Consider the following 25,452-nt stretch of genomic DNA (forward strand, 5'->3'; position numbering starts at 1 on the left):
GTGTGTTACTGATGTTAGGCTTTGTTACTTTGGTCCCAGCTCTCTGCAGGTCATTCACTAGGTCCCCCCGTGTGGTTCTGGGATTTTTGCTCACCGTTCTTGTGATCATTTTGACCCCACGGGGTGAGATCTTGCGTGGAGCCCCAGATCGAGGGAGATTATCAGTGGTCTTGAATGTCTTCCATTTCCTAATAATTGCTCCCACAGTTGATTTCTTCAAACCAAGCTGCTTAGCTATTGCAGAGTCAGTCTTCCCAGCCTTGTGCAGGTCTACAATTTTGTTTCTGGTGTCATTTGACAGCTCTTTGGTCTTGGCCATAGTGGAGTTTGGAGTGTGACTGTTTGAGGTTGTGGACAGGTGTCTTTTATACTGAAAACAAGTTCAAACAGGTGCCATTAATACAGGTAACGAGTGGAGGACAGAGGAGCCTCTTAAAGAAGAAGTTACAGGTCTGTGAGAGCCAGAAATCTTGCTTGTTTGTAGGTGACCAAATACTTATTTTCCACCATAATTTGCAAATAAATTCATTAAAAATCCTACAATGTGATTTTCTGGATTTTCTTTTCTCAATTTGTCTGTCATAGTTGACGTGTACCTATGATGAAAATGACAGGCCTCTCTCATCTTTTTAAGTGGGAGAACTTGCACAATTGGTGGCTGACTAAATACTTTTTTTCCCCACTGTAGGTCTATAACAGTTTGGATCTAGAGTGTCACCCCCTTTGAAGAGGGGGATGATCGCGGCAGCTTTCCAATCTCTGGGGATCTCAGACGTTACGAAAGAGAGGTTGAACAGGCTAGTAATAGGGGTTGCGACAATTTAGAAAGAAAGGGTCCAGATTGTCTAGCTCAGCTGATTTGTAGGGGTCCAGATTTTTCAGCTCTTTCAGAACATCAGCTGGCTGAATTTGTATGAAGGAGAAGCGGGGGGGGGGGGGGGGGGGGGCATGGGCAAGTTGCAGCGGTCATTTGGTTTGACTTTCCCCAATGCTACACATTCCTTTGTCTCATGCCCTTCTGCACACTTCTCACACCTAGGAACCTCCCTCCTACACACTGCTGCCACATGCCCATAAGCTTGACACTTGTAACAACGTAATGTATTCGGCACAAAAGCTTGTACAGGATAACTTATATATCCTAACATCACTTTGTCAGGCTAATTCAAAAGAACAGACAATTACTCTTCTGTTTCTCCACTAACGCCACCCTGTCTGCGTCTCACCAAACGACGAGCATCACAAACACCAGGAATCTTCCCCTTCAGTTGGTCAGCTTTCACAATTTACCACTACCCCAGTAATCACTCCTTTCAATGGCGCCCTTTTCTTGAGAGCAAAACAATTCACATCTCTTGTCCCCATTCGTTTAAATCTGAGTGCCTTCTCCCTCTGACCAGCAGAAACACAAACAATTATCACAAGACCACTTCTGGTTACCCTCACCGATTCCACAGCACCTAACTCTGTTTTCACCCACCCTGAAACCACAAATGGATCAGACAAAAGGCAAGGGTCCACTTTTTCCAAAAACTTCACTCCTACTGTCACAGACTCATCTTTATCCTGTCCCTCGGTGCAAGCCTTGGGCTCCGAGAACTTCACCACACCTACCACCTCCGATACTTCTGCAATGATGTCAGGACCAGCCGTGTGTGCTGTAGTGTTTCAATCAAATTTATTCATAAAGCCCTTTTTACATCAGCAGATGTCACAAAGTGCTATACAGAAACCCAGCCTAAAACCCCAAACAGCAAGCAATGCAGATGTAGAAGCACAGTGGCTAGGAAAAACTCCCTAGACAGGAACCTAGGAAGAAACCTAAAGAGGAACCAGGCTCTGAGGGGTGGCCAGTCCTCTTCTGGCAGTGCCGGGTGGAGATTATAAGAGTACATGGCCATTTAAGGCCAGATTGTTCTTCAAGATGTTCAAACGTTCATAGATGACCAGCAGGGTCAAATAATAATCACAGTGGTTGTAGAGGGTGCAGTAGGTCAGTACCTCAGGAGTAATTGTCAGTTGGCTTTTCATAGCCGAGCATTCAGAGGTTGAGACAGCAGGTGCGGTAGAGAGAGAGAGAGTCGAAAACAGCAGGTCCGGGACAAAACAACTGGGAACTTGGAAAAATACATGGTCAAATCATGACGTCAGTGATCTTCTGGTCGGAAAGTCGGAGCTCTAGAAAGAGGCCCGAGTTGAAATTCCGAGTTGGATGACCGTTCAAAACGATTTTTCCCAGTCTGAGCTCGTTTTAGTCCAAGTTCCCAGTTGTTTTGAACGAACTGAGGTCGGAAGTCAGAGATTTCCGAGTTCCCAGTTGTTTTGAACGCAGCATTTTAACAGAGATACTTAGAAAGTTGTAGATAGGAATCACACCGGCCGATGAAAGGAGAGACGTATAACGCCCCACCCAGCAGACTGTTGACCATTCGCGTTCACGTTGTTATGGTGCGTCATGGGGTTGCTAAAATAATCGTCACGCAATTCCTTCTAAAAGTCAGGGTATGAGTCGAAAACCTGCCTATTTTCCTCGAAATTACGTAATGTCACGATTTAAAAGCTATAAGATTTTACAGAAAGCAAGTTAATTATCACACATCTCGGAAAATATTCGTAATATTGTACTTCTTGTTGACGAAATTGATGTTAATGTTGTGTTTTAGCGCTAGCGCCCGATTGACTCCCATTCACTGCTTGAAGGAGTGCACTCCTTGTCCCATAATCTCCCAGAATGCACCGCGCGGCCCATTGACAACGCGTGGGCAATGTACACAATGGAGTTTCTACATCTCCTCAAAAGTCTCTCTGATTTTAACCAGCAGATGACACTAAAACCATAGCAAGTACGAGTAAAACACCATATTATTTCATGATTGGGTCCCAAAGATTGGGCATCACTTATCTTTTATATTATTCTATTCAGTATATTCCATATTACTGCCAATCCAATTATATTGTTTTCACCATCTGTGAATCTTGTAAAGAAAACATATACACATAGCACAAACACTTTATTTCATTGTTTGATTGCAGTTTCTTGATACACAACCTGTTTGATAATACATGTACATTATAATACAGTTATGAATGCTCTTGTATTCATGTAGTCATATCCTGGTGTGTCAACCAGAAAATCCCGACTTTTTACTATTTTATAATTTCAACTTTCAGGTAAACCAGTTAAGTCATGGTCATCACAATGTGATGGGTAACCTGCTTTTCTGTTTTACTTGTTGGTCTGGTAACAGTTTTGGTTATAGTCATACTATTTATTCCTCTCTCATCACAGGTCTCTTGCGTGCTAGAGTCATGTTCAACAATGCCTGAGCTATGCCGAAGGCCTCATTCTTCACATACTGTATAACACATTACTATTTTCAAAGTTTTTCATTCTAACATACATACAGTTAGTGTTCACACTGAGGCAGTTGAAATTACTGTCTCATTGACTCACTGTTACACCCTGATCATGGAACAAATACAGTACAGTAGCTATCTAGCTCTTGCAAGTAACACATATGGTATCATGTCATTGAGTTATATTAACAGACATTTGTTTTATTTACAGCAGATTGCATCAACATTGAAGCTAATTATACACAAAGCAACATTTCAATGATTGAAATAAATACAGACAATCAACATCCACAGCTTTTTGGACCATAATATATTTTGAGCAAGGGAATTAATTTGTTACTGAATGTCTCTAAGATGGCTGCCAATGATATACATTACTTGACTGACTCTTTGAAGGCCTTTGAAATTAAAGGTAATGTACATCATATTCAAGTTAGGCCATTTCCTCTACACTTAAGTGAGGCATCGTATTACTAGTGTTTAAGATTATATTCTAGTCTTCTCTTTCTCTTCAAAGGCAACATCTCTCAAGTTCCTGAGCTGACATTTGAATCAATAAGTTCACTTTCTCTGGTTCTACATCTCACAAAGTAGATAACTAAATAATAATAATATGCCATTTAGCAGACGCTTTTATCCAAAGCGACTTACAGTCATGATCATGGCGTGAACACAGTACTTTAGAAACCATTTCTCATATCAATAAAATCAATCAGAAGTTAATAATAACAAAAGGTGTGATGATGCACTGACAGACAACAGTAACGTGGCTGGCTGTCTCAACATTGTGACATGCCATCATTTGCCCTGGAAATGTGAACAAAACTACAGTATACACTTTGCATACAGGTATCATACATATTTTGAGGTAGGAAACATCACAGCAGTCAATACTTTTTTTGTACCTATATTTCTGAAAGCAAAACAATCCATTGTAATTGTATGCTACCCATTGCAATACAGTACAACCTTTAGTATAACACTACTAGCACATCATTCAGTGAGTGAATGTTAACAAGACCATAATCTCACCTTTCACAGTCTGGGAATATTGCAGTATATTTTGATTGATTTGAATACATCACTGATAAATCAAACTATATATGATTGGGCAATTTGATGTGGAATTCAAGTATATGAATGACCTGAGAGCCTACTCCCAAAGGAAAATGTTTTGGTGATGCAAAATTGCAGAAAATAAGAACAGAAAAAAACAGACAACAGTTATACATTGATGACCTAGGAACTACACTGTTAAATAGCAGCAGTAAAGAGCAATGAAAGATATTAATGCTTGATGAGTCAATTGTTACTAACATGGACATGATCTCCATCTTATTTAAGAGCAAATTTACCTCTAACGATTCTGCAGTTTAAGACAACTTACAATATATGTAGGCTTAAAACAATGCTATCAAATGAACCCTTGCAATGAAAGAACATTATGTAAAGAATGATATGTACTTTACTGATGTTCAGACAGAGGCAGGTCTAGTTCTCTCATCCTTCAAGGGCATGAGCATTTAAAAAGAGTTATGAGTTGGAACCTAAATAATTCAAGAGACATGGGGACATTACAAACTCCCCTGTGTAGGGTTTTTAAAGAGGGGCCATGGGCACAAGTATAGAATGCGGTTTATTTCTTTGGTGGGGTTGTCAGCCACCATACACAAAACCGGTCGAGGTAAAGATTGATTGATGGATGAAAAAGACAATCTCAGTTTTGTTCTCAATTTTAGGTTGTTTGTTCCAAGATGCATGGTTACAAGCAAATACTGTGAAATTACTGAATGATTGAAAAAGAGCAACATCAAGAGGGTAAATAATACTACACTATGTACAAACTAAGAACATTGCTTTGATTTGTAAAGTCAAGTAGTTCTGTTTCAGCTTGAGAAAACATTAAGTTGCATTGACCCACTGAATTGGTCAGCAAAGGCCAATAATCTGTATAGGGCCTAAGAAAATGTTCCCTTTCACTAGCTCAAGAGTAGGCTTGTAGCACTAAGGCAAATGATATAGGGTTATAGCAGAGTAAAGGAAGTGGCATCCTATACCATGTCAAACATGATTACAGTATGAAAAATGTATGCACTAACTAAGTCGCTCTGGATAAGAGCGTCTGCTAAATGACTAAAATGTAAAAAAAAAAAAATCTAATAATTGCTAAATTGGAGTCTACAGAGGTGAATTGCATTCAGTTTTAAATCATGTGTTCTTGGATAGTTTCCAAGATCATATAGTGTGTGTGTGTGTTTCAGAGTTCCCTCAGTAACAAATCAAATCTGTCACACGTCCTTCCTTCCATTCCATTCCAATCCAACAGTACAGACAGACAACATGACCAATCAAAATGCACTGACCACTGAACGCACAGCAAGAGCTCAAGCTCAACCCAAATTTACCCATCTTCCTCATTTATTAACATCTGCAAGCTCAAAGGGGCCAGAATATCAAATAAAAATACAGAAATAACTGCTTCACCTTTGAACTGAAACAGTTCCAAATCAAAGAGCTAATCCTCTTCCTCCTTTCCAAAACATTTCATCATCCAGTCCCCAAAAAAACATAATATCAAATGAAGGCCTTGCAGTTTCTTGCTAGAGAAAGAAATGATTCAGTGTAGGAGACAGGTATGTATGTATGTATGTATGTATGTATGTATGTATGTATTTATGCATGTACAGATGAGCCCTCCTCCCCTCTTCCATCGATCCCTAGCGTTCAGAGAGGGGTGGTGTGGTTAGTGGGGCCGACTGCTGGACTCTGACGCCTGCCGTTTCCGGGGAGTTCCGTAACCGTTAAGGCTGCCGTTCAGGCGTTTGGTCAGACCACCGTTCAGAATGTCCTGGATGTGCTGAACTATAAGGTTTATGGCAACTGTTAAGGGGAGAGAGAGAGAGAGGACATTGAAGGATAATCTATAAGGTGTTCCATTCCTCTTTTATTCAGATAAAATTGAAGCAGAACAAGTTCCAGAATTTAAAAGCACCACAGTTTGACTAATAGGGCTTGCAAATACATTTTGCTTTGAGAAATCTACAATTGACCTTGCCATTCCAAAACAGAGACAGTCTGAAACATTCCCAGGACAAAACAGCTAATCTAGTCTGATTCCCATGTATAGGTCTCACCAATCACAGGCCACAACATTATCTATCTCAAAACAGTAGAATAAACAAAACAGCCATCACATTCACAGCAACCTTTAGTAAGTTTACCATCGCAGGGTAAGAGACTGGGCTGCTTAACAATGTCAATGACAGACTCTCTATGGGGAGATGTGTCCAAGAATGAGTCAGTCAGTGATGTTTGTCACACAACAGCCTGCTTGCATAAGGCAGCAATATTGAGAAACAAACAGTCAGAAACTCACCAAGATTATCTGCTCCTCTGGGAATGATCACGTCAGCGCACTTCTTGGTCTACAGGGGGTGAAGAAATAAACATGTTTAGGAATACAATCTGAATCAGGGCCAGGGTGTTCAATACCTTTCAAGAGGAGGTCTGAGACAACTGACAATAACCAGGTTTCCAGCCAACCTTTTTATGCGAGTAAAGTACATGTCAGATAAAAAAATGTCACGACAGGCCTGATGGAAACAACACATTTGTATTAGGCTACAGATTAAATAAACTACGATGAACTTCACAGGGTGGTGAAAGTGCAGGGTGATGAGGTTGATGCTCCTTTCCTATAAATATTGAGCATCTTATTCTGGTGACATGATCAATTCTTGGCTGCCGTTTGACAAATAAAAATAATCGTATATTTTTTGTCCATAATAATCTCATCATGTAGGCTATACCTGCACTGTGCCAAGACAAGAGTGGGTACATTCGCTATATAACAACGTTTTTTTGTGACAAAACCATCAGTAGAATTGAAAATGCAATGGAAACCTATTTAACTTGTGTTTTTTTATTCAGTACATGGGAATTTAACCTCAAAAGAAATTTTTATGTGCACTACATCACGCACAGCCTTTTATCCACAACAATTCAATATAATGGAAAATGCAGATTTGAGAATATTCGCATGAAAATCTGTCGACAATTGGATGGAAACCTAGCTATTGACATTAATCGATTGATCCAAGGCTCTTAGAATATGCGTTGTGGCAGTATCATAGCTAGGTACTCACTGGCAGACAGAACTCCTCAAAGGCGGGCTTGACAAAGGTTATGTATTGCGTTAGCACCTGCTCCAGGTCCCTTCCTCGCTCGCCGATGTCTCTGAGCACTGGGGAGGGAACACAGAACAGGAGTGGAGCTTTCAGTATGATTTCACAGGAAAGATTCTTACAGCTAGTAGACCTCTACATCCAGTCCCCATTCATGCCCTCCAGGAACTGTATTGGAAGCCCCCTGCTGTTTTTATACAATTCACAAGTTTGCTGTGTTTCATCCAATGAAATAGTGAATATATATATATATATATATATATATATATATATATATATATATATATATATATATATATATATATATATATATATGCGTCTAAGCTTTCACCTCTGCGTGAGAGCCGTGTGTCTGCATCTGTGTCCACAAACAGCTTCATCTGGAACAGGTCCCTGATCTCCTGGGAGTAGAACATCAGGATGCCCTCGAACAGCACCACGTCTGCTGGGTACACTGTCACCGCCTCTTCCTTCCTGACACACACACACACCAGGGAGAGGACAATGTGTATGAGATGAGTGAGTGAGTGAGTGAGTGAGTGAGTGAGTGAGTGAGTGAGTGTGTATCCTAACCACAGACCTGGAATGGGTGACAAAGTCATACACTGGGATCTGCACTGTTTGGCCCTCCAAAATGTCCCACAACGTTTTGACGATGAGCTCATTGTCAAATGCATCTGAGAAGAAAGAGAGAGCAAAGGCACTTAGAACAATGGTGTCTGTCTGTGTCTATGTTTCTGCTGGTGCCACTGTGCCAAGCCATAGGATCTAGACCTAACCCCCACTAGAAGACATGTTGCTATGAGGATAGAAGGGTGCTGATATGGCTGGCAAGCCAAACCCCACAATAGATGCCAGAATCAGAGCCAGACAGCCAGAAAGGCCAGACTGCAATGACTAAGACATAGGTTGTATCCAAAATAGCAGCCTATTCTCTATTTAGTGAACTACTTTTGACCAGGGCCCAAACATTATCTACCACACTGTCTGAGACAGACTACTCTGCTACACATTCTGCCAGAGTGAGACACTGCTGCTAAGTATGTACTCTGAATGAGACAGACTTTCAATACAGCAGTCTATCATTGGCCATTAGGGGCCCCAAGGCAGGACATGTAGAAACCTTTAGTTCTCTCAAGGAATGATGGTAATTCTATTTCTAAGAACTAGGGGGAAAAGCCCAACAGACGTATCATTTGAGTAGAAACACAACAATGCAAATATTTATCTTCAATGAGAGAGCAAAGGGACATGAGTAAATATTATTTATTTATTTTACACACTAGTTGTTAACATATACCATACACATAAGACTACAATTTAGCGATCGACATAGTATCCAGATAAATAAATAAATACCTGGGTGGTCGAAGTTGAACTGTCCCTTCAGTGCCTTGGCCTTCTGGTCCGGTGTGAGGACCCTGTAGAAGCTGTCTTGGCTGAGAATGGCCACCTGGCGCTGGTGATGGTCAATCTTGTTCTGGCCAAGCAGCTCCATGATCTTACCGCAGACAGATGACTGGCCAGGGCAGAAGGAGGAGCGAGAGACAGACAGTTAAGTCTGTCAGATAGTGTTATCTGAAGTAAATTGTGACCCATAAAGATGTAAGAGTGGAGTTGTGTTCACCGAGCTATGGAGATGAGAGCATGTCAAAAATAAGAATGGGTCATAAAGAATATAAATGGTACTAGACTATTACAGACATACGGACAGAAGAAGACAAATCTGCAGTAATGTGCAATAGCTCCCATTTAAATGTTCTTACATGTTTACAATACTCTGACCTACTATTTTACAACTAGACTCCTCTTTTATTCATAGGACCGCTCTAGGACTCAGGGCCCCTGAGTGTGGTCACCTTGCTGGCTTCCAGTTCACTACATCATGCGTGGCTAACCTCTGTCTGTTTAAGAAGTGCAAGGGGGAAGTGACAGTATTATCTTACATTGAAAAATATACTAAACATACAAATATAAAAACGCCAAAGGGCACTAGCCCATCCCTGTTGTTCTCGCAGTACAGCATAAAATACATGTCTCTATGGTTCATTAGCCAATTCAAGGTAGAGGAGAGAGGGCCTACAGTAAATAGGATGACAAGATCAGTAATGATGATCTCACATTATGACAACAAAATTCAGCACATGAAGTCCAAACCAGACGTGTCATTGAGAACGGTAAGGCTGCCACGTACCAAGTCTGAGGCACACCACAGTAGACAGGATGTCGGTCAGTCAATAGAGGTACTATTCTTAGACCACTGCACCTACACGTGTCACCAGCCGACTGCAATGATAATCTAACTGCTTGCTCCAGGCCTACCAGAGATCAGAAAAACAGAGATGACTGGCAACAGACAATAGGTCAAGTTGAACTTGTTAGAGAAGGGAAAATGTATTGCAGCAGAAGAGGAAAATGCATGCTAGCAATCAGTGAAAATTACAGAAGTGTCTCCTTGAAAAGAGCTCAGACAGGGCAAAGATATTACAAGATGATAAAGCAGAATATATTTGTCTGGAGTCTATCCACGTTTATAAATGAGTCTACATTCAGAGGGAATAGCTCAAGGATGTCAAAGAAGAAGGGCCATTACAAGATGTTCACGCAGCCACAATATGTTCTTTGATGGGACTCACTGTACTTAGCCTTCACTTTCCTTTTAATCCACACTGAGCATTCCTATTCTCTCGGAGCTCTACTCCCTGGCTGCCCACTAAAATGCTAGTCACCAGTCCGGGTCACACTCTCAATCCATTTAACTAATAATCCACAGAGTTGGGTAGGACTGCCTTCAGTTCCTTTGCACCTTATTTATGGAACAAACTGCTGATCCAACTTAAGTTAGACACTCTGGTGTCCCTTGCCCATTTTATGTAATGTTATGGAGGAACACTATGATGTCTGTGATTGTTTCTGTTGAATTGTGTTTTTGTTTTTTATGTTTGAAAATGTTCTTGTCTGTATGTCTAAAACTGTACATGTCAACATGTTTACACAGGGCACAGCCGTAAAAGAGATCCAGGTCTCAGTCAGTTTTTTTCTCTTTATTTTAACAGGGAAAAACAAACAAAAAAAACTAAAATCTGCAAGCTGGGCCTGGACCCTACAGACTTCATATACACCCACACACCGCCTAAACTTACACCGCATGGTCTCTCCAGACTTTCCAGAAAAGTTTGTCAGAAGAAGAAAAAAGTACTGTCGGATAAACAGGTGGCTCTACTGGTAGTTTGTCTCTTCCGTTTGTGGTGGGGTATGATACCAAGAAATATTACACGCAAAGGAATAGTGAACCACAATTCATGCTCTAGAACAGCATTTCATAGAGGATGTGAAAGAGTTAATTTCTTATCTGCATTTATTTTCTTCACATACTTTCTACAAAATGTATCTACAACAAATTACAAAGCAAACAAATGTTAGAGAGATGATTGTCAGGTTAGTGCTTGTGAGGTTTCTGAGAGCACCAACTCCCCCAATAGCAGACCCCTTTGTCGTTTCACATTTCTTCCAAGCCCTTAATAAAACAGTGACTGACGAAATTGCTCTTGGTTACAAAGGACCAGGTCAGGTCTCTTACCCAAGCATGGGTCAGTCAGACAGACAAAGTCTGCCTCTTCTACTGCCAACGCTGACTAAACATTCCCGTGCCCCAGTTCAAAATTCTATTGTGTACAAAATAGCTAAACTGCAGTTTACCCTGCAATCCTACGTCAGAGGTACATAAAGACAATTGACAAGCTATGTCATGTTCAGTTACAGTGGGTATATCAATCTGTAAAAAAAAGTATATGTTTTTTGAAAATCAGGACAAAGACAGGATGACATGGTCAGCTCACTGGCTGTGATGACAAAACACAGCCGAAGGTCAAATAAACATTGTTGGGAAGGAACAGTACAATCGTGCCTGATTGACAGTAGGGGGATTTTTTTGGGGGGGGGGTATAATTTTTTACGATATAGAGTATCATTTTGACAATATTGCAATATTAATCTTTGCGCTGGTTTGCTGTACCTGCACCAGAACTCCAGTATTTTTCCTTCATAGCTTGTTCTCCATCTTCTTTTTGAATAGGGAGCCCATTTGTTTTCAGCACTTTAATTTCTCTCTTGTCCCTCTGCAGCAAACACATATGGTGAGCAATATGCTTGGAACATCAAATCGCAATACATATAGAATTGCAATAAATATCATTTCGGCACCTAAGTATCGTGATATCGCATCGTGAGGTCCCTGGCAATTCTCAGCCCTAATGCCTACTGTGCTAACCCGAACCGTAGGCTATTGTGCTGGCTTGGATATTTCAGGAAATATGGTGGATGCATAACCAGGCTAGAGGAGTAAAGCCCGCCCCGGCTCAGTAGGCCTACAGTGTATACACTTCCACAACAGGACTTGTGAGGAGAAATGGGTTTCAGACCATAATAAATCCTCCCTTGTCTTAAATACTACTCAAAACATGATAATAACATATGCAACCTTTGAAAATGATAGGGATACTATTAAATCCTTGCCTGAGAGACTGAGACTACACAATACAGCAGAGGACATAGCTGCAAGGCCATCAGCCATTTCCAGGGACTGTTTGGGACTGTATGAAAAATTTATGCACTCACTTAACTGTAAGTCGCTCTGGATAAGAGTGTCTGCTAAATGATTCAAATGTAAATGTCTCTGGGAGACAGTGAAAAACAAAACAGAAAAACAAGAGATAAGTCACTTCAGTCAGAGGGGTAGGTAGGGGGAGGTGCATTTGAAAGGCCATATGTTTAGCCTACCTATTTACCTAACAGACAATTGTGAATACAAGTGGGCTAGATAATACAGACATCACTTTATAATTCACAATTTGACTTTGGCATGGTTGAATTCTTGAGTCTGAAGAGAGGAGCACTTACTATTTACTGTACCACGATGAACAGAAGCCTACATGGAAAAAGCAGCACTGCACTGATGTAGGCCAAGGCTCACCTCCCAGTACGTTATGACGTAAGATGTGACACATATTACCAAAGACCGTAGGCTCCAGTATGAAGATAGGCTAAAAATGCTTCTCCAATAGAAATCCCCGATCACACTTGTATGTCATGGCGATGTCATGGCGATGTTGGATAGCTAAAAACACGTAATCTGGTCTAACGGTCGTCTCACGCCGAACTGCGCATGTGCAAACCATCAACTCAAAGACACTTCTCCAGACAAAGTTGTTTTTGACAAAAATTAAAACTTTCAGTTTGTCACTTTCACGAGGTTGGAGTAATAACATGTTAAAATACTTAAGATATTAGCTCAAACTACTTTGTGCCTTTCGATTTCTAGAAAATTAACAACTAAGGAAAAAATGTTCACTTCTCTCTGACTTCTCAAACCCCAAAACCCGACCTGGTCGGTTTTGCAAGCGTTCCCGGAAGTCTCGCGATGTTGCGCTTCTGGGTTTAGAAACTCTTGTTATATTTCTGTGCCGCTGACCCCATTCTGGTCTATTATGGCGGATAGGCAGTGTTTTCACTGCTCGCCAGGTGTAATCAACTGGTTCTGTTGACGCATTAGCAAGTGAATATTAAGAGTAACAATGGAGCTCGCCGACAGAGTTCAGTGGCGTCTAGTGTGGGCGGACTGGAGCTCGACGTCACATTCAACTCCATCGTAAATCGTGGAGTTGAGTTTAGTTGGCTAAGCAAATTATTGCTTTTCGATCTGTGTTGTCATAAATGGTGTTTCTGAATTTAATAGGCCTATATGAGTAGATTCATTCTCTAATAGAGTAGATTCCTCTCGAAATCCTTGTTTAATGAAGGTTTGTGAAAATGTTTAATTATTTGTACACTAATTGATAGGGTTATAGATGTTATAGACAAAGACATGAATGTAAGTTGGATTAAGGTCAGTTCTCTACAGCCACATAAGTGGGTTACATTATTGCCGAACAGGGCCTACTCCTATACACGCTTTAAAAATGTCAATGTTTTTCCAGAAATGATTAAAGAACAAACTAGCTTTGATGGAACATTCATTCATTGGTCTGTAATGACATGAGCCACGCGGTCAGTGAGTACTCATCCTTCAACCACGTTGACAATTCAGTGTTTAAAATAAAAACAGGACATTTCTAATTCATTAAAAATCACAATGCCAACCTTGCCGCTGGCAGTCCCTCCGGCTACCCCGATGAGGAAAGGTTGCCGGATAGCGTTCTCGTTTTCGGCTTGACTGTCCACCCTTGTCTCGCTGTCGCCTGCCATGCTTGCTATAAGCGCATACAGAAGCACCGAGGTGGTTTTTCTCCAACTGCGCTCCTCCCCTCTTTTCAGTTGTGCGTTTGCTTTGACGCTCTGAGTATGCCTGGATATCAATTTGGTCTTTTGTAGGCTACTTGAAACGCAGAACCTTCACATAAGGTTATGTGTTTTTGCAATTAAATTATCAGACTAGGCCCATATAATCAGGTATTTTGTGGCCTACATTTTGATTGTCAGCTCAGTTAAAGATGCACTCCATGATCTTAAAGGTGACAGGCAAAGGTCTCCATAAAAACCTTAACATTTAATAATAATGCTCATGCAGGCTCCATTAAATAGTCCTCAACAGCATTTTTGTTGATCACAATAGCTTGGCTGTCATTTCTACTGTTTGGTGAAGATGTCATTTTCTGACCATAGAATGCAAGGATGACATCATTATTAGGCAAAAAGAAAGAACAATGCCCTTACTGCAAGCAACACAAGCTACAGACATGGCTTTTGTGAGCCCTTTTCTGGATCAGAAATGAAACAAATGATACTGACATGATATGAGAAGACACTCATATATCTTGGGAACATATATTTATGTCAACAACGATCACTCATATGCAGATAATGAAATCTGACTAGTTAGCTAGTGCATTCAGAAAGTATTCAGACTCCTTGACTTTAAAAAAATAACAATCACGTACCAGCCTTATTCAAAAATTGATTAAATTGTTTTCCCCCACCTCATCAATCTACACACAATACCCCATAATGACAAAGCAAAAACAGGTTTTTAGTAATTTTCAGCAGATTTATAGAAAATAGAAACCTGAAATATGACATTTACATAAGTATTCAGACCCTTTACTCAGTACTTTGTTGAAACACCTTTGGCAGCGATTACAGCCTCGAGTCTTCTTGGGTATGATGCTACAAGCTTGGCACATCTTTATTTGGGGAGTTTCTCCCATTCTTCTCTGCAGATCCTCTCAAGCTCTGTCAGGTTGGATGGGGAGCATCGCTGCACAGCTATTTTCAGGTCTCTCCAGAGATGTTCAATCGGGTTCAAGTCCGGGATCTGTCTGGGTCACTCGAGGACATTCAGAGACTTGTCCCGAAGCCACTCCTAGGTTGTCTTGGCTGTTTGCTTAGGGTCGCTGTCCTGTTGGAAGGTGAACCTTCGCCCCAGTCTGAGGTCCTGTGCGCTCTGGAACAGGTTTTCATCAAGGATCTCTCTGTACTTTGCTCTGTTCATCTTTCCCTCGATCCTGACTACTCTCCCAGTCCCTGCCACTGAAAAAAATCCCCACAGCATGATACTGCCACCACCATGCTTCACCGTAGGGAAGGTGCCAAGTTTTCTCCAGACGTGACGCTTGGCGTTCAGGCCAAAGAGTTCAATCTTGGTTTCATCAGACCAGAGAATCTTGTTTCTCATAGTCTGAGTCCTTTAGGTGCCTTTTGGCAAACTGCCAGCGGCCTGTCATGTGCCTTTTACTGAGGAGTGGATTCCGTCTGGCCACTCTATCATAAAGGCCTGATTGGTGGAGTGCTGCAGAGATGGTTGTCCTTCTGGAAGGTTCTTCCATCTCCACAGAGGAACTCTGGAGCTCTGTCAGAGTGACCATCGGGTTCTTAGTCACCTCCCTGACCAAGGCTCTTCTCCCCCGATTGCTCAGTTTGTCTGGGCGGTCTGCTCTAGGAAGATTCTTGGTGGTTCCAAACTTCTTTCATTTAATAATGATGGAGGCCACTGTGTTCCTGGGGACCTTCAATGCTGCTGAATTTTTTGGTACCCTTTTCCAGATCTGTGCCTCCACACAATCCTTTCTCGGAGCTCTACGGACAATTCCTTCGACCTCATGGCTTGTTTTTTTCTCTGACATGCAATGTCAACTGTGGGACCTTATATAGACAGGTGTGTGCCTTTTCAAATCATGTCCAATCAATTGAATTTACCACAGGGGGACTCCTATGAAGTTGTAGAAACATCTCATTGATGATCAATGGAAACAGGATGCACCTGAACTCAATATCGAGTCTCATTGCAAAGGGTCTGAATACGTATGTAAATAAGGTATTTTTGTTTTTTATTTTTCATAAATTAGCAAACAATTTCTAAAAACCTGTTTTCGCTTCGTCATTATTGGGTATTGTGTGTAGATTGATTAGGATTCCTCACTTTTAGAATAAAGCTGTAATGTAACAACATTTGGAAAAAGTCAAGGGGTCTGAATACTTTCCGAATGCAATAATACGGCTATTTATTTAGTTTTGTAGCTCTTCGTCAGAAGCATGCTTTTTTAACTGTCCTCTCCAAATTGAGCTGGAAATTAGACTGAAAGGATTAGTAATTTTTCCAACAATTGTTTACGGACAGATTATTTCACTTATAGTTCACTGTATCACAATTCCAGTGGTTCAGATGTTTACATACACTAAGTTGACTGTGCCTTTAAACAGCTTGGAAAATTCCAGAAAATGATGTCATGGCTTTAGAAGCTTCTGATAGGCTAATTGACATCATTTGAGTCAATTGGAGGTGTACCTGTGGATGTATTTCAAGGCCTACCTTCAAACTCAGTGCCTCTTTGCTTGACATCATGGGAAAATCAAAAGAAATCAGCCAAGACCTCAGAAAAAGAATTGTAGACCTCCACAAGTCTGGTTCATCCTTGGGAGCAATTTACAAACGCCGGAAGGTACCACGTTCATCTGTACAAACAATAGTACGCAAGTATAAACACCATGGGACCACGCAGCCGTCATACCGCTCAGGAAGGAGACGCGTTCTGTCTCCTAGAGATTAACGTATTTTGGTGCGAAAAGTGCAAATCAATCCCAGAACAACAGCAAAGGACCTTGTGTAGATGCTGGAGGAAACCGGTACAAAAGTATCTATATCCACAGTAAAACAAGTCCTATATCGACATAACCTGAAAGGCCACTCAGCAAGGAAGAAGCCACTGCTCCAAAACCGCCATAAAAAAGCCGGACTACGGTTTGCAACTGAACATGGGGACAAAGATCGTACTTTTTGGAGAAATGTCCTCTGGTCTGATGAAACTAAAATAGAAATGTTTGGCCATAATGACCATCGTTATGTTTGGAGGAAAAACCGTGAAGCACGGAGGTGGCAGCATCATGTTGTGGGGGTGCTTTGCAGCAAGAGGGACTGGTGCACTAAACAAAATATATGGCATCATGTGGAAGGAAAATTATGTGGATATATTGAAGCAACATCTCAAGACATCAGTCAGGAAGTTAAAGCTTGGTTGCAAATGTGTCTTCCAAATGGACAATGACCCCAAGCATACTTCCAAAGTTGTGGCAAAATGGCTTAAGGACAACAAAGTCAAGGTATTGGAGTGGCCATCACAAAGCCCTGACCTCAATCCTATAGAAAATTTATGGGCAGAACTGAAAAAGCGTGTACGAGCAAGGAGGCCTACAAACCTGACTCAGTTACACCAGCTCTGTCAGGAGGAATGGGCCAAAATTCACCCAACTTATTGTGGGAAGCTTGTGGAAGGCTACCCGAACCGTTTGACCCAAGTTAAACAATTTAAAGGCAATGCTACCAAATAATAATTGAGTGTATGCAAACTTCTGACCCACTGGGAATGTGACTAGAGGACTAGAGTCGGGTGAGGTGTGTCTTCTCTAGCGGGAGGTAAGCTTGGCTTCTTATACAGTGGGGGAAAAAAGTATTTAGTCAGCCACCAATTGTGCAAGTTCTCCCACTTAAAAAGATGAGAGAGGCCTGTAATTTTCATCATAGGTACACGTCAACTATGACAGACAAAATGAGATTTTTTTTCACCAGAAAATCACATTGTAGGATTTTTAATGAATTTATTTGCAAATTATGGTGGAAAATAAGTATTTGGTCAATAACAAAAGTTTCTCAATACTTTGTTATATACCCTTTGTTGGCAATGACACAGGTCAAACGTTTTCTGTAAATCTTCACAAGGTTTTCACACACTGTTGCTGGTATTTTGTCCCATTCCTCAATGCAGATCTCCTCTAGAGCAGTGATGTTTTAGGGCTTTCGCTGGGCAACACGGACTTTCAACTCCCTCCAAAGATTTTCTATGGGGTTGAGATCTGGAGACTGGCTAGGCCACTCCAGGACCTTGAAATGCTTCTTACGAAGCCACTCCTTCGTTGCCCGGGCGGTGTGTTTGGGATCATTGTCATGCTGAAAGACCCAGCCACGTTTCATCTTCAATGCCCTTGCTGATGGAAGGAGGTTTTCACTCAAAATCTCACGATACATGGCCCCATTCATTCTTTCCTTTACACGGATCAGTCGTCCTGGTCCCTTTGCAGAAAAACAGCCCCAAAGCATGCTGTTTCCACCCCCATGCTTCACAGTAGGTATGGTGTTCTTTGGATGCAACTCAGCATTCTTTGTCCTCCAAACATGACGAGTTTGACCATCTGACCATATGACATTCTCCCAATCCTCTTCTGGATCATCCAAATGCACTCTAGCAAACTTCAGACGAGCCTGGACATGTACTGGCTTAAGCAGGGGGACACGTCTGGCACTGCAGGATTTGAGTCCCTGGCGGCGTAGTGTGTTACTGATGGTAGGCTTTGTTACTTTGGTCCCAGCTCTCTGCAGGTCATTCACTAGGTCCCCCCGTGTGGTTCTGGGATTTTTGCTCACCGTTCTTGTGATCATTTTGACCCCACGGGGTGAGATTTTGCGTGGAGCCCCAGATCGAAGGAGATTATCAGTGGTCTTGTATGTCTTCCATTTCCTAATAATTGCTCCCACAGTTGATTTCTTCAAACCAAGCTGCTTACCTATTGCAGATTCAGTCTTCCCAGCCTGGTGCAGGTCTACAATTTTGTTTCTGGTGTCCTTTGACAGCTCTTTGGTCTTGGCCATAGTGGAGTTTGGAGTGTGACTGTTTGAGGTTGTGGACAGGTGTCTTTTATACTGATAACAAGTTCAAACAGGTGCCATTAATACAGGTAACGAGTGGAGGACAGAGGAGCCTCTTAAAGAAGAAGTTACAGGTCTGTGAGAGCCAGAAATTTTGCTTGTTTGTAGGTGACCAAATACTTATTTTCCACCATAATTTGCAAATAAATTCATTAAAAATCCTACAATGTGATTTTCTGGAAATAAAAATCTATATTTGTCTGTCATAGTTGACGTGTACCTATGATGAAAAGTACAGGCTTCTCTCATCTTTTTAAGTGGGAGAACTTGCACAATTGGTGGCTGACTAAATACTTTTTTTCCCCACTGTATGGTGTCGAGTAAAGCTTAAACCTTGTATTTAGATTGTAGGTAGGTATTGTAGGTAGTTATTGTAGGTAAGTATTGTATTCGGCTGTGCCCGGTGAAGCACGAGGCTAGCTAACCCACCTGGACCAATAAAGCTAGCTAGCTAGTGGGTAGCTACTGGTAACTATTAGCAACTGAGGATAGTTGTTTCCAATGTTATTTCACGCTTAAGAGTAACTGTAATTATGCCAGCTAGCTACCTACCATTCAGCTGTTTTTCTAACCTCATTATCTGAAGCGTTAACGTTAGGTAGTTAGTAGCTACTGTACTCGAAATATAGCTAGCTTGTTGCTACCTGGATAGCTAACTAAACAATAGCTGGAACGACGTATGTTACGGATACAGGTATCCTGTGTTTTTGTGTGTTTCTCTCCTTCTGCCCTAATCACAGGTGTCCTGTATGTTCCTGATTGGTGGTCGTTGAGGTGTCTGCTGATTGGACCAATCAGTGAACATTCCTGTGCATTGCACCACCTGTTACTCGTTTGTTCAATCACACATCCCATTGTATAAAAACCAGTCTTGTGTTTGTTGAGAGAGAGAGAGAGAATATTTCCGTATGTGAGTATGGACACGGTGGTGTCCTGGTTTTGATTACTCACTAAGTTGCTGTTTACTATGATTGGTAATTCTGTTAGACTACTGTTTTGTATGTGAGTAATGGATACTGTGATGTCCTTTGTTTAGAGTACTCACTAAGTTGCTGGTTACTCTGTTTGGGTACTATTGTGTGTTTCTGGGAAAAGGGGAGTTTGAACTAGCTGCCCTTGGGCATACATTTCCCGTAGAAAGAACTGTCTATAAACACTAGTTAGACCTGAGCGGACCACCCACTGTATTTTTGTATGGTAGCAGTAGCCTAGCGGTTCTTCAGGCAGGCTAGATCAGTTTAGGGGGTTTTACACTATTGTTTCATTTCTTGGGTCCTGCTCAGCCCTTTTTCCCAAACCCTTACCGTGTGTTCTGAAATAAACCATTTGTGTTTGACGGTAGTTCATGGTTGTTGTGTCACATTTGTTCTCACTGCTCCATGCCACACTCCTAATTTGCATAATTTATGTTACGGGTCTCATGTCCATCCACCCTAGACGTTTAGAGCCACGGGGTTCGTAACAACGTAGCTGCAATATTTGGAGACGCTTTCTCTCCATTGGGACAGACGCGAACTGGCTGAATCGATTCAGTGGCTAGCTTTGCACTTAACTGGCTAACAGTAGCTACTAAGGGTAAGTTATAACCTACATTTATTTTTTGTTTTGTTTTTACATACTGGTAACAAGAGTCGTTCAAGGGAATTTGGGACATGGGTGACTAGTTAACGTTAGCTTGGCTCTCTCTGTGTGTTTCGTGCCGTCGGAGGAGGGGTGGTTCGTTGGCAGAGAGCAATGGCTAGCTAGTATGCTAACTATTCTAGCTAACTAACTGTCTGAATAAGTTGACAACGTACTCACTCAAACTGTCAAAACTAACCCAAAATGTTACACAACGTTAGACACGGACACAAATTATCTGTTTGGCATGTTAACACACTGGTTTGGTGCTAAATCGTGTTATTGGAGGCTGGCATGCTAGTTGGCTATGGCGTCATAGGATTTGGTGCCCTGGACAGTTTTCACGGAAGAATACTGTACCAAGTTAGCTAGCTGAATAAACTAAGTTAGAGTCTATTCCTAGAAAACATTGAACCACTGTAGTTTACAACAATTATAATTTCTAAAGTGGAAGTTGGGAGAGTTATATGAGTGTTTCAGTGAAACGTAAGTGAGGGAGGCCCCGCTCTCTTGCTTTCCCAGATGTTTAGTTCATTTTATTCCAATCTCCTTTGCATTATTGTAGCCTTTTTCTGTAGCCTGTCAACTGTGTCTGTCTGTCCCTGTTCTCTCCTCTCTGCACAGGCCATACAAACGCTTCACACCGCGTGGCTGCTGCCACTCTAATCTGGTGGTCCCTGCGTGCACGACCCACATGGAGTTCCAGGTCTCCGGCAGCCTCTGGAACTGCCGTTCTGTGGCCAACAAGGCAGCGTTCATCTCAGCCTATGCTACCCTCCAGTCCCTCGACTTCCTGGCGCTGACGGAAACATGGATTACCACAGAAAACACTGCTACTCCTACTGCTCTTTCCTCGTCTGACCATGTGTTCTCGCATACCCGAGAGCATCTGGTCAGCGTGGCGGTGGCACAGGAATCCTCATCTCTCCCAGATGGACATTCTCTCTTTTTCCCCTGACCCATCTATCTCCTCATTTGAATTCCATGCTGTCACAGTCACTAGCCCATTCAAGCTTAACATCCTTGTAATTTATCGCCCTCCAGGTTCCCTTGGAGAGTTCATCAATGAGCTTGACACCTTGATAAGTTCCTTTCCTGAGGATGGCTCACCCCTCACAGTTCTGGGTGACTTTAACCTCCCTACGTCTGCAGTCGACTCATTTCTCTCTGCCTCCTTCTTTCCACTCTTTTCCTCTTTTGACCTCACCCTCTCACCGTCCCCCCCTACTCACAAGGCAGGCAATACGCTTGACCTCATCTTTACTAGATGCTGTTCTTCTACTAATCTCACTGCAACTCCCCTCCAAGTCTCCGACCACTACTTTGTATCCTTTTCTCTCTCGCTCTCCTCCAACACTACTCACTCTGCCCCTACTCCGATGGTAATGTGCCGTCACAACCTTCGCTCTCTCTCTCCCGCTACTCTCTCCTCTTCCATCCTATCATCTCTTCCCTCTGCTAAATCCTTTTCCCTCCGATCTCCTGATTCTGCCTCCTCAACCCTCCTCTCCTCCCTTGCTACATCTTTTGACTCTCTATGTCCCCTATCCTCCCGGCCGGCTCGGTCCTCCCCTCCTGCTCTGTGGCTTGGTGACTCATTGCGAGCTCACAGAAGAGCGCTCCGGGCAGCCGAGCAGAAATGGAGGAAAACTAGACTCCCTGCGGACCTGTCATCTTTTCACTCCCTCCTCTCTACATTCTCAACCTCTGTTTCCGCTGCTAAAGCCACTTTCTACCACTCTAAATTTCAAGCCTCTGCCTCTAACCCTAGGAAGCGCTTTGCCACCTTCTCCTCCCTGCTGAATCCCCTTCCCTCATCCCTCTCTGTGGACGACTTCGTCAACCATTTTGAAAAGAAGGTTGACGACATCCGATCCTCATTTATTAAGTCAAATGACACCGCTGGTCCTGCTCACACTGCCCTACCCTATGCTTTGACTTCTTTTTCCCCTCTCTCTCCAGATGAAATCTTGCGACTTGTGACGGCCGCCCGCCCAACAACCTGCCCGCTTAACCCTATCCCCTCCTCTCTTCTCCAGACCATTTCCGGAGACCTTCTCCCTTACCTCACCTCGCTCATCAACTCTCACTTGACCGCTGGCCATGTCCCTTCCGTCGTCAAGAGAGCGAGAGTTGCACCCCTCCTCAAAAAACCTACATTCGATCCCTCCGGTCATCAACTACAGACCAGTATCCCTTCTTTCTTTTCTCTCAAACTCTTGAGCGTGCCGTCTCTAGCCAACTCTCCTGCTATCTCTCTCAGAATTACCTTCTTGATCCAAACCAGTCAGGTTTCAAGACTGCTCTTCTTTGTGTCACGGAGGCTCTCCGCACTGCTAAAACGAACTCTCTCTCCTCTGCTCTTATCCTTCTAGACCTATCCGCTGCCTTTGATACTGTGAACCATCAGATCCTCCTCTCCACCTTCTCCGAGTTGGGCATCTCCGGCGCTGCTCACTCTTGGATTGCGTCCTACCTGACAGGTCGCTCCTACCAGGTGGCGTGGCAAGAATCTGTCTCCGCATCACATGCTCTCACCACTGGTGTCCCCCAGGGCTCAGTTCTATGCCCTCTCCTATTCTCTCTATACACCAAGTCACTTGGCTCTGTCATATCCTCACATGGTCTCTCCTATCATTGCTACGCAGATGACACACAATCAATTTTCTCCTGATAACCAGGTCGTGAATCGCATCTCTGCATGTCTGGCAGACATATCAGTATGGATGTCGGATCACCACCTCAAGCTGAACCTCGGCAAGACTGAGCTGCTCTTCCTCCCGGGGAAGGACTGCCCACTCCATGATCTCGCCATCATGGTTGACAACTCGATTGTGTCCTCCTCCCAGGGTGCAAAGAACCTTGGCATGACCCTGGACAATACCCTGTCGTTCTCCGCTAACATCAAAGCGGTGACCCGATCCTGCAGGTTCATGCTCTACAACATTCGCAGAGTACGACCCTACCTTACACAGAAAGCGGCACAGGTCCTAATCCAGGCACTTGTCATCTCCCGTCTGGATTACTGCAACTCGCTGTTGGCTGGGCTCCCTGCCTGTGCCATTAAACCCCTTCAATTTATCCAGAACGCTGCAGCCCGTCTGGTGTTCAACCTTCCCAAGTTCTCTCATGTCACCCCGCTCCTCCACACACTCCACTGGCTTCCAGTTGAGGCTCGCATCTACTACAAGACCATGGTGCTTGCCTACGGAGCTGTGAGGGGAACGGCACCTCCTTACCTTCAGGCTCTGATCAGACACTACATCCAAACGAGGGCACTACGTTCATCCACCTCTGGCCTGCTAGCTCCCCTACCTCTACGGAAGCACAGTTCCCGCTCAGCCCAGTCAAAGCTATTCGCTGCTCTGGCACCCCAATTGTGGAACAAGCTCCCCCACGATGCCAGGACAGCGGAGTCACTGACCACCTTCCGGAGACACTTGAAACCCTACCTCTTTAAGGAATACCTGGAATAGTATAAAAGTAATCCTTCTTCCCCCACTTGCTATCATAAGTTGTTCCACTTGCTATCATAAGATGAATGCACCAATTTGTAAGTCGCAATGGATAAGAGCGTCTGCTAAATAATGTAAATGTAAATGTGATGACAGAAATAAAAGCTGAAATAAATAAATCATTCTCTCAACTATTATTCTGACATTTCACATTCTTAAAATAAAGTGGTGATCCTAACTGACCTAAAACAGGGAATTTTTACTAGGATTAAATGTCAGCAATTGTGAAAAACTGAGTTTAAATGTATTTGGCTAAGGTGTATGTAAACTTCCGACTTCAACTGTAACTACTATAAATTAAACAAAGATAAAGATTGTGACAGGGATTTGAACCTGTTCAGGGAACAGAACAGAAAAAGTGTTGTTATTTTCCAGTTTTGAGGAACAGAATCAGAACTGTGAATGAAAGTGATCTATACTGTTCCGGAACAGAACCATTATTTTAAAAGCATGGGAACCAGTTAATAACATTATTTTACGTTCCGGGCATTTTTTTAAAGTCCCACAAAAATAACGCAACAAAGCGCCTATGCAAAGCCCTCACTCTGTCACTCAGAAACGTATTCCAGTGTCTGCCTGCCAGCTGAAAAACTTTGCCAGTGTGTGTGTAGGCTACCTGCCCCTCCCCCTCCGAAGCATAGGCAACTGTAGCCTACTGACGTTACAAGCGTGATTCAGAAATTAGGGAACGATTTTTTATTACAGAAGAATGGATTAACTTTTTCAATGCTAGTTAATGATACTATGGTATCACATTTCACATTGGATTTCTTAACTACAAAAAGGTTAGACGTGTTTTTAATTCTGGTGCCGCTCTTCACACACAAGCTTATTAGCTAGCTAGCTAACTCTGGTCCACCGTTACGCCAACTCTCTGAAGACATTAAAAGTTCCTCCATAGAAGCCGCTCCTCTGTAGGTATAATGCTGTGAGCCTAATTCAGATAATGCATGTCATAACAAGATGCCCAGCGCTTCACCTCCACCCTCTCTCGCCCTCTCCCCACCCGCAAAATTTCAGTCGCATCTCGCACCCTACACTTGTCTGTCCATCACAACTATAGCTTGCCCTATCCACACTGATTGGTGAAGTAATTTATTGTTGAGCTAAATGTACAAAAAATTGATTTTAAACGTTACTTTTTGGGGGTTTCAACCGTTTCAGAACTTTATTTTGCAGGTTGGAAGAGTGGAATGAAATGAAAAAATGATGGTTCTGTTAAGAATGAATGTGGGGATAGGCCAAGTAAAATGTAGTTACACTGAACAAAACTATAAACGCAACATGCAACAATTTCAAAGATTTTACCGAGTTACAGTTCATATAAGGAAATCAGTAAATGTAAATAAATTCATTAGGCTCTAATCTATGGATTTCACATGACTGGGAATATTAAGAAAACCAGTCAGTATCTGGTGTGACCACCATTTGCCTCATGCAGCGCGACACATCTCCTTCGCATAGAGTTGATCAGGCTGTTGATTGTGGCCTGTGGAATGCTGTCCCACTCCTCTTCAATGGCTGCGCGATGTTGCTGGATATTGGCGGGAACTGGAACACGCTGTCGTACACGTCGATGGGTGAC

General features: G+C 42.6%; 1 protein-coding gene across 2 annotated transcripts; it reads right to left on the bottom strand.

Annotated features, from left to right (window-relative positions):
- Positions 1 to 2,994: 2,994 nt before the first annotated feature.
- LOC311149317 (uridine-cytidine kinase 2-A) lies at positions 2,995 to 13,799 on the bottom strand. Of its 2 annotated transcripts, none has more exons than XM_084186462.1 (7): positions 13,680 to 13,799; positions 8,901 to 9,060; positions 8,122 to 8,218; positions 7,873 to 8,015; positions 7,503 to 7,600; positions 6,734 to 6,782; positions 2,995 to 6,237 (listed from the first exon to the last, which is right to left on the bottom strand). In XM_084186462.1, the coding sequence occupies exons 1-7, from the start codon at positions 13,782 to 13,784 to the stop codon at positions 6,101 to 6,103; spliced, it is 789 nt and encodes a 262-aa protein (XP_084042588.1). In that variant the 5' UTR covers positions 13,785 to 13,799; the 3' UTR covers positions 2,995 to 6,100. The 2 variants fall into 2 exon arrangements, with proteins under 2 accessions (XP_084042588.1, XP_084042589.1); XM_084186463.1 differs by lacking the exon at positions 13,680 to 13,799 and adding an exon at positions 9,736 to 10,397.
- Between the last annotated feature and the right edge of the window lie 11,653 nt (positions 13,800 to 25,452).

The sequence above is a fragment of the Coregonus lavaretus genome, assembly GCF_964263955.1.
Source record: "Coregonus lavaretus genome assembly, chromosome: 21".
Taxonomy (NCBI): domain Eukaryota; kingdom Metazoa; phylum Chordata; class Actinopteri; order Salmoniformes; family Salmonidae; genus Coregonus; species Coregonus lavaretus.

What these genes read in the sequence shown, in the direction of transcription:
- LOC311149317 (XM_084186462.1), bottom strand. Translation starts at nt 13,784, where the DNA reads ATGGCAGGCGACAGCGAGACAAGGGTGGACAGTCAAGCCGAAAACGAG. An exon ending in GAGGGACTGCCAGCGGCAAG is followed by an intron (nt 9,061 to 13,679) that starts GTTGGCATTGTG and finishes TGCCCTGGCCAG; the next exon opens with TCATCTGTCTGCGGTAAGAT. An exon ending in TTGAGGAGTTCTGTCTGCCA is followed by an intron (nt 6,783 to 7,502) that starts GTGAGTACCTAG and finishes CACCCCCTGTAG; the next exon opens with ACCAAGAAGTGCGCTGACGT.